At 42.6% G+C, this 13,255-nt stretch overlaps 1 protein-coding gene across 3 annotated transcripts; it reads left to right on the top strand.

Annotated features, from left to right (window-relative positions):
• The first annotated feature begins 8,343 nt into the window (after positions 1-8,343).
• LOC122553431 (protein FAM181A-like) lies at positions 8,344-11,728 on the top strand. Of its 3 annotated transcripts, none has more exons than XM_043697186.1 (3): positions 8,344-8,634; positions 9,627-10,575; positions 11,298-11,728. In XM_043697186.1, exon 2 carries the CDS (start codon positions 9,716-9,718, stop codon positions 10,517-10,519), a length of 804 nt encoding a protein of 267 aa, XP_043553121.1. In that variant the 5' UTR covers positions 8,344-8,634; positions 9,627-9,715; the 3' UTR covers positions 10,520-10,575; positions 11,298-11,728. The 3 variants fall into 3 exon arrangements, with proteins under 3 accessions (XP_043553121.1, XP_043553122.1, XP_043553120.1); XM_043697187.1 differs by lacking the exon at positions 8,344-8,634 and adding an exon at positions 8,651-8,825; XM_043697185.1 differs by lacking the exon at positions 8,344-8,634 and having other exon boundaries at positions 8,834-10,575.
• The last annotated feature ends 1,527 nt before the right edge of the window (positions 11,729-13,255 follow it).

Here is a 13,255-nt window from a genome sequence, read left to right as displayed (position 1 = left end):
GTTTGTAAAAAATGTCGGTGTCAAGTCGGTCGTCATTAATGGAGATGGAGATGGTCCAGGTAAATTTAAGGTCAGGGTGGAATGTGTTGGTGAAGTTGATGAATTGCTCAACCTCCTCGCGGGAGCACGAGGTGGCGCCAATGCAGTCATCAATGTAGCGGAGAAAGAGGTGGGGAGTGGTGCTGGTGTAATTATGGAAGATCGACTGTTCTACGTAGCCAGCAAAGAGACAGGCATAGCTGGGACCCATACGTGTGCCCATGGCTACCCCTTTGGTCTGGAGGAAGTGGGAGGATTCAAAGGAGAAATTGTTAAGGGTGAGGACCAGTTTGGCCAAACGAATGAGAGTGTTGGTGGAAGGATACTGTTGGGGACGTCGAGAGAGGAAAAAACGGAGGGCTTGGAGGCCCTGGTCATGGCGGATGGAGGTGTAGAGGGATTGGATATCCATGGTGAAGCTGAGGCATTGGTGGCCGAGGAAATTGAAGTCTTGGAGGAGGTGGAGTGCGTGGGTGGTGTCTCGAATGTATGTGGGGAGTTCCTGGACTAGGGGGGATAGGACAGTGTCGAGGTAGGTAGAGATGAGTTCAGTGGGGCAGGAGCATGCTGAGACAATGGGTTGGCCAGGGTGGTCAGGCTTATGGATCTTGGGAAGGAGGTAGAAGGAGGTTCCCGGACTATGAGGTTGGAAGCTGTGGGTGGGAGATCTCCTGAGGTGATGAGGTTCTGTATGGTCTATCTGTCCTCTTCCAAATGCAGAACCTTACACTTCTCTGGATTGAATTTCATGTGCTACTTTTCTGCCCACTCAATCAACCTACCTGTATTGACACCCACTCAATCAACCTACCTGTATTGACACCCACTCAATCAACCTACCTGTATTGACACCTTCCTGCAGGTGACAGCCATCCTCCTCGCTAAAAATACCCAGCCAATGTTTGGGTCATCTACATGTTCCCCAGTCATGCCTTCCACATTTAATCCTAAATCATTAATATATATGACAAACTACAGGGGACATAACACTGAGCCCTATGCAACACCACTGAAACAGAAACCTTCAACTGTACTTATCAACCAGCATTTTCTTCTTAAAATAAATAGGCCTTTACTTTTTCCAGAATTGACAAGGGAGAATTACCTAGTGTACTGTCCTTTTCTGAAGCAGAAATCGAATAATGCTATATTAATTCTTCCTTTTTGAACATCATTTCTCTTGCACTCTTCTGTATCCAGATACACTACTCAGAAAGGGAGCAGAAGAACTAGGAGCAGGAGTAGACAATTCAGGTCCTTGAACCTCTTTCACCATTCAATATGAGCATGGCTGATCTCATCTTAGCTTCAACTCCACTTTACTGTCCATGCTCCGTAACTCTTAAACCTGTGACTAATTAAAAATCTGTCTATCTCCTTCTTAAATTTACTCATGTCCCAGCATCCACTTCACTCTGGAGTAGTGGATTCCACAGGGATTCATCACTCTTTGGAGAGAAATAATTTCTCCACAGTTTTGTTTTAAATCAGTTACACCTTATCCGAAAATTATGACCTCTCATTCTAGACTGCCCCATAAGAGGAAACATTCTCGTCACATTTACTTTGTTAATTCCCTTAATACTTCAATTAGATCTCCTCATTCTTCCAAACTCACAACAATATAGGATTAAACTGCTTAATTTCTCTGAATAAGGCAAACCCCTCATCTCTGGAATCAGCCTAGTGAACCTCCTCTGAAATATCTCCAATGCAACTACATCCCTCCTCAAGTAAAGGGACCAAAACTGTATACAATATTCCAGGTGCAGCCTCACTAATGCCTTGAATAGTTGCAGAAACACTTCCCTACTTTTATACTCTATTCCTTAGCATTAAATGCCAAAATTCCATTTGCCTTTCTTATTCCTTGCTGTACTTACATACTAGTTTTCTCTGATGAGGACACCCAGAATCCTCTGCACTGAAGAACCCTAAAATTTATCTCCATTATGAACCATGCAGCCATGAGCATGTGGCTATGCCCCCTACATGAGAACAGGGACATATTTCTCCTTATTGTTGAATAATAAAAAGGCAAAACTGAGGAAATAAAGTGCAAATTTTAGCTTTGATTTAAACTGTATGCAAGCATGGTACTAATCTGTACAATTCCACCATAATTTGACTAAAAAAGGACTGAAGTTGCAGCTAAGGTGTATACATTGCATGTAATACTGGTCTTTTTGCAATATAATATTTACATCAACAATCCCAAAATTCCTTCTAAGAAACATCTGGCTTAATGCATGTTATTGAACAAACCAATGATTAGTCATTTTTAAACTTCTATAGCAGCACTAATTAAAACTAACATTTGCATATTCTTTTTTTCCATCCCCATCATGTCTATTACATGTAAATATGAAAAGTCGCATTCATATAGAGCTTTTATTTTCAGTAAAGTCATACAATAATATACTTTTAAGACACAGTGGCCTAACTGAACAGATTTTGTCAGTTTCAAACTTTCAGAATCATGGATCTCACACCTTTTTATGTTGGATGTCTATCACCATTCAGCATTGTCACTAGGTCTAAATCCCACTCAATACAGGTCTGGAAACAACATTGCCACACCAATTCCAACAGTCCAATAGTCCAAGGAGAAAGCCCAAAACTTTCTCAGGGTTACCATTGCCTACATCTCTGAGAAAAACCTTCTAAAACGTTCCTCCATGAACCAATGAAAAAATATCTTGTATTTGCATAGAGTTCATCCCGAGCCCAGGACACCCCAAAGCATCTTACAACCAAGGAAGTCTTTTTGAAGAGTTTCGTGTTTCATTCTTTCAAAGGATGGGTTAAATTGAACAAAATACATATTTTCAACATTATGTTTATCAGCTTTAAATTTGTTTGGAGATGTAATCATAAAACCACAATCTTTTAAGTTAAATCAATTAAACAATAGTAAACTGATGCTGTTCATTTATGAACAAAGGGATGGTGCATCACTGGCTGGCCTGCATTTATTGCCCATCCCTAGTTGCCTTTGAGGAGGTAGCAGTGAACTGTATTCTTAAACCACTGCTGTCCATGTGCTGCAGATTGACCCATAATGCTATTAGGGAGAGAATTCCAGGATTTGACCCAGAGTATAATGTAGGAAATTATTGTTTAGTAGAAGTTTCTTTCTTTAAAGGTGCAAATTAAAAACCAGTGTTACTGTCTGTTTGGAAATCTTAAAAGGTTATCTTATCCAAGCAAATAGAAAAAATACACGTTGTCAATATTATGATTTTTTTTCCATGAACATTTCAAAGTAAAATTGCTGAAGGCTAACAACCTCAGGCACTTATCTTTCAACATGTAATATGTTTTAAAAAATCATACAACTCCAGGTGATGGTCCAACAGGTTTATTTGAAAGTACAAGGATTTGGAGCATTGCTCCTCCATAAGGTGTATGACAGTTGTCAATGTTTATATGCAAAAAATTGTTCTATAAAAAGAATCTGAAAAATAACATCTCAGCAATTGGTCATATTGTTATAAACTAATTCATTCATGAAAAATTTTAGAAAGTTTGCTTTTGCAAAGTTTGATAAAACACTACCTTGGAATTTGAAACAAATTATTTGGAATTCATCGTATGTAAAATATAAGGAAATGGAATCTTATACATTGTGAAACTTAAAACATTTGGTTCCCAATGATCTTACGTGACTGTTATGGCAACACCATGAAAAATAATTTCCTGTCGAAAAATTACAGCATGGAAAATCTTTGGAAAAACTGGTGACAACTCCTAAACTATTAAGCAATGTGGTTCAAGGTCATTGAAAACAAATTAATGTGTGCATATTTCTTCTTTTGTAGGTTTGTCATCTGAAGTCTCAATACTGAATGTCTCATATCATGAACATTTTTCTGCATCCTTCAACCAGTGAAAACCATTTTTCCTCACTCCCACAAACCATGTCCTAGTCTTTCATTTGTCAGTTACATGAACAACTTCTAAATATAAACAAAATGATTTCAGAAAGTAGAGTAAGTTTATCTACAGGATGAATTACAAATAATGTTACCAACAGTTCTTTTGACAACAACTTCATAAATTAATATTGGAAGCAGTATTACATGTTTTCATAAATAAGAGGATTAAAAAATACACTAAGTTGGAATTACCATTATAAATGCCTGAAACATGTTGAATATTAAAAGTGCTACATTTCAATAACATACATATTTGCTGTACACCAATCACACTCATTAAAATCATTTAGGGCTTGTACTATTAATAAATGAACAGCATCAATTTACTATAATTTTAATTGATTTAACTTAAAAGATTGTGGTTTGATGATTAGACCTCCAAACAAATTTAAGGCTGCTAAATATAATGTCGAAAATATGTATTTTGTTCAATCTAGCCCTGGTTGTATATCTGTCAAGGGCTAATCAGTCAAGGTCCATTCAGCTTTGATTGACACAATTTCACAGAGTCCTATGGGACTGTTACTATATAAGGAGTTTAGCCCTAAAATTCCATTCATTCTGAATATTCAGTTAGACTTTTGAAGAGATGCATATTGATGATTCCCAACACCCTGACAGCTAGGCACATATCAGGAATAAAAGTGGTCCACAGCTGGACCCTATCCACATGCTGAGTTGACATGTGGAGTAATTTTTGCCACTGCTGTCTTGACTTGACATATTCACAGCTGTAAATGATTTATCTTCTACATTCTATTCCAACTACTTCAAAGTGCAATTCTTCTGCCAGGGGGTGGGGGGGCTTTTGGGAGTGCCCTATTTTTAATTGTTCTTTTCACTTGTACATTGTTACGGACAAGGAAGAGCAGGCGATGATAAAAGCCTCCAGTCGTCTCTCAGGCTGCCATCAGCCAGCCCAACCTAAGAGTGACCCTGAAGAAAGTGGGATACATTTAGTCAATGTACAGCTGCAAACTGAGCTGCTGAGAATGTCACTTCAGGATTGTTTGTGTGGTCCATTTCCAGTAATATTTCCTGACTCCCCTTACGGTAAAGTGACAGTTTATAAATTGTTTATAATTGCTGACCCCACAAACACAAACAAGAAAATAGGAAATTAACAGCCTGCTGTGTGACCTTTTAATACTTCCAGTACAAGATATCTGCCATCTTTCATATGTGGTACTTAGGTATGCAAAGGCCTGGTAGGAATCAGGGATAGATTAGTCAAAATACGTCAAATATTTAGTCAAATAACTGCTTTTCAAGCATGAATCATGTCATCTGATAAAAATGTTTGTTTCCATTAAAGGACAAGTAAGATAGACATTTTAGTTTGAAAGGCTGATAGCATTATTTATTTGGAAAGACTTGAATTTCTTCACTTCAAAAGTTTAAGATTACATCCATATTTGCTGGTACTTGATATGCAGCAATTCCAACTGAACACTTAATTAGTGGCTTGCCTAAATATAATGACTCATTCATATCCAAGTTGCAGGAAGAACTTTTGGAATTATTGTCACCTCTTCCCAATACTTTCTTCAACCATCCACCAACACAATGATAACAACTTGCATTTATATAGCATCCTTGGCAAGCATCCCAAAGAACTTCATCAGAACATTATCAAACAGAACTTGACACATAAGGATATATTAAGACAAGTGACCAAAAGTTTCCTTGAGCCTGTTCTACCATTCAATCTGATCATAGCTCATCATTAAGCTTAATACCCTAATCTCACACTCCCCCCCCATCCCTTGATCTCTTTAGCCACAAGAGCTATATCCACCTTACTCTCAAAGACACAATATTTTGGCCTTAACTACTTTCTGTGTTAATGAATTCCATAGGCTTACTATTCTCTAGTTGAAGAAATTTCTCCTCATCCCACTTACCCCTTATCCTCCAACAATGACCCCTGGTTCTGGACTCTCCCACCATCCAGGAATATCCTTCCCTCTCATTCTGTTAGAATTTTATAGGTTTCTATGAAATCCACACCCTCCCCCCCCCATTCCTTCAGACTGATTAGATTAGATTACTTACAGTGTAGAAATAGGTCCTTCAGCCCAACAAGTCCACACCGACCCTCCGAAGAGCAACCAACCCAGACTCCTACATTTACCCCTTCATCTAACACTAGAGGCAATTTACCTAACCTGCACATTTTTGGACTGTGGGAGGAAACCGGAACACCCGGAGGAAATCCACGCAGACACGGGGAGAATGTGCAAACTCCACACAGACAGTTGCCTGAGGCGGGAATTGAACCCGGGTCTCTGGCGCTGTGAGGCAGCAGTGCTAACCACTGTGCCACCGTGCCCATCATTCTTCTAAATTCCAGCAAATACAAACCTAACCAACTCAAATTCACCTCATATGTCAGTTCTGCCATCCCAGGAATCAATTTGGTAAACATTTGCTGCACTCCCTCTATAGCAAGAACATCCTTCCTCAGATAAAGAGACCAAAACTGACAATATTTCAGATATGCCCTGTATAATTGCGGAAATTCCTGTATTTGACGCCTCCTGCTATGAAGGCCAACATTCCATTTGCCTTCTTCACTGCCCTGTTGCACCACACACTCACTTTCAAACACTGGGTGCACTAGGACACTTAGATCTAGTTGAATATTTACCTGTCACATATACAGGCAATTTGCAGTTTGCCCAAGGAATTAGATTTTAAGAAACCGTAAAGGAGCAAAAAATGGTAGGGGAGGCAGAAAAGTTTAAAGATATTGCAGAGGTTAGGACATTGACATCTAAAAAGGACAACTGCCAATAGGGGAATGGTTAAAATCAGGAGTGTACAGTATCCAGGATAAGCTATAAAGTGATAAACTGGGTTCTCTGCGTTTGTTCGAACTACTGTGTGCATTCAATTTCATCAACAGTCCATGTGTAAGCAATGAAGCCTTTCCAACATCGGTATTGAAACTAACATATTACTGAGATGGCGAAACAGTCAAATCCAGAAGAAGAATATCTCCTTTTTTCGGGCTAAGAGAAGCTCCAAGATATTGACCCTCAAACGTATTTTCGCTACTGCTTGCCAAGAGCGAAGTTGATGATGATACTTGGCCTACGAAAACGTCGAATCACAGCCTGTGAAACAGCGCAGAGTGTGGCCATCCGGCCCGGTCACCCCGCCAAGAAATCTCCTATTGAGCTAGTCCCGTTACCAACCCCCGCCTATCCTGTTGTTTCCCTCCAGATGCTGATCCAATTCATTCTGAACATTGCGCTGATGGCTGCGTTCATCATCCTCTCGGCTAGTGGGAGGTATATTTTTGACTGTCCCAGATTCACATTGTCGCTGGTACAAGGCATCTGAATGGCACAAGTGTGCAATTCTTAGTGACAGTTTAATCATAAACTATGTTCAGAACAAAAAAAGTCAAATTCAATATCCCTACTTATTGGAAATGCATGCCCAATGCCCTTGGCTGACAGCTACGTGTGTTAAAGCTAATGGACCAAGGTTAGTCTATAGACTGCAGCGCAGACCATACAGAACCTCCAACGGTCTGAGCCCAGGTGAGGGAGGAGCTTGCATGAGGCTCCTGAGACCATCTCCTCCCGGACAGTGAGTGAAATGCTGTCAACAGCCCTCTCGGGAAAGCCACCTTGCTTGAGGGAGAGGTGGGAAGGACATGCTGAGCAAGGTCCAGTTCATCAAGAAAGGAAGCAGAACAATTAGCATTTCACACGCTTTTCAAAAAAAAAACTCCAGCCCTACCTTCCCCACAGAGTTCATCGTTTCCAATGGATTGTCCTTTTTTGACCGTTGCATGCGTTGGCAGGGTGACAGTAGTCGAGTGTGCAAACTTGTGCTATTGTCTCTAGACGGGGCGAAGCCATGGAGACCCACTAATATGACATAGGAAAATGTTTACTGATGGATATTCTATGGGCTTTGTCCAACTCTTTCTCTATCATGACGACTCGATTTAAGTCTCTAACTGTTTGACTACAAATGCAAGAGTGCGATCCAACTCGATTCCATTGTCAGGGCGGTTTGAATGGGTAATTCAGCTTTTGTGTGTCTCGATTGAGGAGGCAAACATAAAGACAAGATTCTTGAGCGCTCAAGCCCCCTATCCATGGATATCTGCACATCTCTTCAGGTTTTTTTTTCTCTCTCCTACTTCTCCTTCTGACATCAGCCCCCCAAAAAGCGTTAACAGAACAGTTAAAAGTAGGCAAGGCAGACTTGCAAAGCCAGCATTGTCTTGCTGCACTGAAGCATGCCCGTTGCAAGTTTCCAGACAGCTTAAGTTTTTTTAAAACCAAGAAACTTTGCCGAGTCTTTGTACATTATCCGCACATCATGTTTCATAGCAAGAGATGGATGGGGGGGGGGGGGGGGGAAGGAGAGGGAGAGATTAGGAAAATTGCATTGATAATTATTGTACTTATTGGCTCGCTTTTGCCTTCTCTCTCGTGTTTCCATAACAACAATTTGTGTTACAAAAGAATGTGGAACAAGCCAGCCCGGGGCCTGATTGGGATGCATTGTGTTCAGAAGGAGCTGCTGATTGGTCTGGAAGGGCCTTAACTACAGGCCGTTGATATTCATTCAGCTTACTCCAGTGAGGAAATAGAACGAAATTTCAAGATTTGTTCTCCGCCGGGTCTCAAAGGTGAGTAAACGAGATTAATTAAACAAGGGGCTGGGAGAATGACCAAGTGAATGTCCAGGTACTGTGCATACAAACCAGGTTGCGCTTTCTGTCCGTGTTGTGGCTAATGGATAAAACTGGGACAGAACGGTTCCAACCAGGAATGTATTTAACAGAGACCTTGAGAAGGATGAACATGTGAAGATTTTGTGGTAAGACCAGGCATCTGTGCGTGGGATAGAGAGGTTATGAGTAACCGGGATGCTGGCGGAAGTGAAACTTGCGTTCTGTCTTGTGTGGTGGCATTTAGTTCCCAACGAAGCTGCTTGCAGCGTCTCTTGAGATGTCTGGGTGTTTGCAATCGTTGTATTGGGATGGTCACCATGCATTGCAATATCACTTTAACAGTAACACGTGTCAGTACATACTGTAGCTGCCGGAATTGACACCACGAATAGACGAACATCTCTGAACACAGGCGCGTGTGGCCCTCAGTAAATAAAGTATTAGTGAAGTGGTAGAGAGGAGTTGACATTGTTTGATGGTGTCTAGCCATCATCTTGACACTGGGTGAAGTATAGAATCCCACCTCCTCCCCAAGTAACAGTGCTGGTTAATATTCCATCAGACAATATAATGTGGAAAGACCACATTTTAAGTAAGGGCAAAAGTTGCATTCCTCCAGATGAAGGGCTTTTGCCCGAAACATCGATTTTCCTGCACCTCGGGTGCTGCCTGACCTGCTGTGCTTTTCCAGCACCACTCTAATCTAGACCCACATTTTAAGTAAGGTCTTTCCGCCAAAGTATAATGAGGGTCCGTTAAGTTATCAGACCCTCTCGGTGCCTCATATGTATGTAAAGGCTGTCCTGTACAAGAAAGAAATGCCTTGGTGCTTGTTTGTTCTTCGTGTGCAAAGAACTGCTTCAGCGGCTGTGTATGCACATAAAGTATATTTTAATGTATATTTTCACAATACAACAAAATAATAACCTGGCTTCTTTTCCTTCCAGTCTTAGGCGAGAGGAAACGGTCTGGGGGGAAGGTTCCAGTGGTGTGAGCCATGGAGATAGTGGCTGGTGTTCTGAAGTGAGGGTTGAGGATGGCATCGGCGGACAGCGAGGTGAAAACGCTGCTGAACTTTGTCAACTTGGCTTCGAGCGACATCAAGGCAGCGCTGGACAAGTCGGCCCCCTGCCGGCGCTCGGTGGACCACAGGAAATACCTGCAGAAGCAGCTCAAGCGCTTCTCGCAGAAATACACGCGGATGCCGCGGTGTCACTCCGGGCGGCTGCTGGACTCCGGGTCGAAGCGAGGGCCGGACGAGCAGAGCCGGCCCTGTGTGCTCCAGCTCCGAGCTTCAGGAGCCGCAGACAGCGGGGAGCCGCCGCTGCCGCTTCCTCTACCGCCGGCCCGGCACGGTCAGGTCCCCATGAGGAAAAGACAGCTGCCCGCCTCCTTCTGGGAAGAGCCGAGGCCCGGGAAAAGCCTGCCGCCTCCCCGGGAGCTGCTGCTGCTGCCGCCGCCCCCTCCTCCGCCGCCGCCCGCAGAGAGAGGCGGGTCGCCCGCTGGCGTTAGCCCCGGGCCGGCGGCCAAGCAGGAACCGCGGTGTGAGCGGGCGGAGCCGCTCAGGCTGCAGCTCGCCTCGCTGGCCCGCACCGTCACCCTGTGCACCTGCTGTCCTCTTCAGTACCACCGCCTGTACCAGAGCCACATGGCACTGCCGCATGCCGCCAGCCCCGACATGGGCATCTGGAGGAAAGCTGCCAACCTGCCGGCCGAGCTCCACGCTTACTCCAAAGACTCCTTGAACGGACAAAGAATTCACAAACCTGTCGTTTTGAAGCCCATCCCCACGAAACCCACTGTCCCTCCTCCCCTGTACAACGTCTATGGCTTTCTTTGATTGTAGCCCAGCACACTTTCGCTGCGGGAGTGGACTTCCCACCTCGCAGGAGGGAGGTATGGAAGGCTGCGGATGCAGGAATGTTTACAATCTCTGACCAAGTCCCTTCCATCACTGAGCGAGCAGTTTTCGGGATTGTGTGTCCGCGTCTTTGCGAGTATTTTCCGTATGTCTGCTTTTGTGTGCCTGTGATATCTCTCTCTATATATATGTGCCTATATATCTGTGTATTTCTTGAATATGTATGTTAGTGCGTATCTGTGTGTCTATGTACTTTGTCAGAAGTAACAGGGCACCGGATTATAGTCCAACAGGGTTATTTGAAATCGCTGCTCTGAAAGCAGTGTCGTGTGACTTCTGACCCTGTCAATCCCAGCCCAATACGGGCACCTCCACATCTATGTACTGTACTTTGTACAATCTGTACATGTTTGCATGCTTATGAGTCTGTGCTATCTGGATGTATGTCTGTCTGTATATCTGTGTATTTTCCGTGTGTATGTCTGCTTGTATGTTAATCGTATGTACTTCGTATGAACCTGTATATACGTATGTTTGCTTTGTGTCTAATTCATACAGTGTGTATGACTGCCTGTATTTATGAGTGGCTACGTCTTTGGGCGTGGATGACAGTGTGTGTACATCTTTCAGCATGTTTATTTGGATACAGAATGTGTGTTTACGCGTGTGTATTGGTGCTAGTTTAGATAGCCATCTTTTGGTCATTCCTGGGCAATTTAAACCACACTGCACTGTTTATTATACACGTTTCCCCCAGTCCCGAACAGGTATTGCTCCATCGTTATCTGGAAAATATTAACCTCTGCGGGGTCATGCGCTTTGCACAAGACTGTCGAACTGAATAAAGGAGCAGTTACAAAGGAAATCCAAAAAAAAATTAAAGACTCCGACACTCACCCACACACAGCTGCTCCGGGAAGAGAGGCACATATGCTGACCACACCTGCATCAGTGTTTCGGGGCTTTTTTTCCCCCCTGGAGCCTAGAGTAAAGCTGAACAGCAGGTGCTGGAAATGCGACAAGATGGGAACGAAATGTGGCTGGATTGTTTCAAGGGACGTCCAACGGCGTGTAAAATCCAGGTTCAAGTGGCTTTACTCGTGTGTTACTCGTCTTGAATGTCGATGCGTGGTTAATGTAATGGACGATATAATTTTATTGAATTAAAAAAAGGGACGTGTCCAATCATTATGAACTCAGTATGTGAAGTACTTTGTGCAAATGTTGCAATCTCCATTTACGAATAACTCCATCCAATAGTGACCGTGTGTCTGTAACGGAAAGGAATCTTTCCTTGAAACAACATCTGCCAGGCGAGAACTTCTTATAGTTTATATTCAGCACTTGTTTTTCCGAACCCTTAAAATTAAAAACAAACTCAAAATACAGTTGATTAACGAATCGTCACTTCTTTCAGAATTTCACAAAAACCATAAAACCCTAAAGATCTGTGAATAATATAGATCAGAAACAAAAATATAATTCCAAAGCGTCAGAGTAAAGAAATCAAATCTAAAATTTCATTACAACTACTATTCTTCTAACAGACACAGTATAATACTGCTGGGGTCCTGTTTAAAAGCACACAGTTCAATGCTGGTGACTGTATAGCTGTTGAAGCTTTGCTGAATCAGACTTGCCTCTCATACAGGGCTTCTGAAAATCCTGAATTTGGCAAGTGCCATTCCGGTCAGTCTGGCGTTTCAGTTGGACACGTAACCCATTCCTCTCCAGCAATATGCAAATCCAACTTAAACAGCCGCTGTGGCAAGGTATACCAACGGGTCTATTTGGAAGCCGCTGTGGTGTTACTATTCCTAACCCCCAACCTTTCGACTTCCTTCTAACTCATCAATATTCTTCTCAAATTCAAAGGGCTATTCCTTTGAAAAACAATGTTTTGAGCAATGCAACCACACGCCTCCCTTTTACTGAAGCAAGTCGAACAGTATTCAAATAAATATACCTGAGCTCACATTTACTTTGTTTCCATATTTGAATATTCTGCGCACACAGCACTGCTACATTTAATGGACACTTTCAAATAGCACTGCCTAGACTTCCAAATGGTTTTAATTCAGACAATAGATTAATATGAGCACAATAAAATTAAATTGTGCAGCAGATTGCAGAATTTCACTTCTGATGTCCAGGCGCCACCTCCAACATTCATTTGATTTGCAGTCGGTTCACTCATAATGCTAGCCCACGCCCCTCTGGTCAGGAAGGTGAGTTTCCACTGAATGGTTCATCACATGTTGCCCAATTTCCTGGTTGCACAGGTTCCTGACCAACAGTGACCAGTGAAAATTTGACTTTCAAACATTCACAAACGGCAAGTGTACAGGACACTCTAATGAAACAGAAGGACTGCACCTTTTCTGAAGCTGAAGTTACAGGCAGGGACAGATCATTGTTCAAGCTCTTCTGTTTTCAGTGTTTGGCAAGGATGTGTCAAGAGTCCAAAGCATGGAACTAAATTTGGACGACTCTACACTAGAGCTGAGGTGTTGATGAGAGGTGACTTTGTTTTGGATGGATGCTGGTGATATTCAGTAAGTGTAGCCAAAGTTAGAGGAGCATTGGAGAGGACTTAAAGAAGGAGATTTTCATCCAGAGGTGGATATCTGGAACTCATTACCTGAAAGGATGGTAGAGCCAGGAACCATCACAATACTTAAAAAGCATTTAGATAATCACTTGAAGTGCTTGAAG

This window comes from Chiloscyllium plagiosum, chromosome 10, assembly GCF_004010195.1.
Source record: "Chiloscyllium plagiosum isolate BGI_BamShark_2017 chromosome 10, ASM401019v2, whole genome shotgun sequence".
NCBI classification, from domain to species: domain Eukaryota; kingdom Metazoa; phylum Chordata; class Chondrichthyes; order Orectolobiformes; family Hemiscylliidae; genus Chiloscyllium; species Chiloscyllium plagiosum.
The sequence above is the reverse complement of the archived record's forward strand: the minus strand, read 5'-3'. Positions and strand labels throughout refer to the sequence as shown.

Coding starts and splice junctions, on each gene's coding strand:
- LOC122553431 (XM_043697186.1), top strand. CDS start 9,716: ATGGCATCGGCGGACAGCGAGGTGAAAACGCTGCTGAACTTTGTCAAC.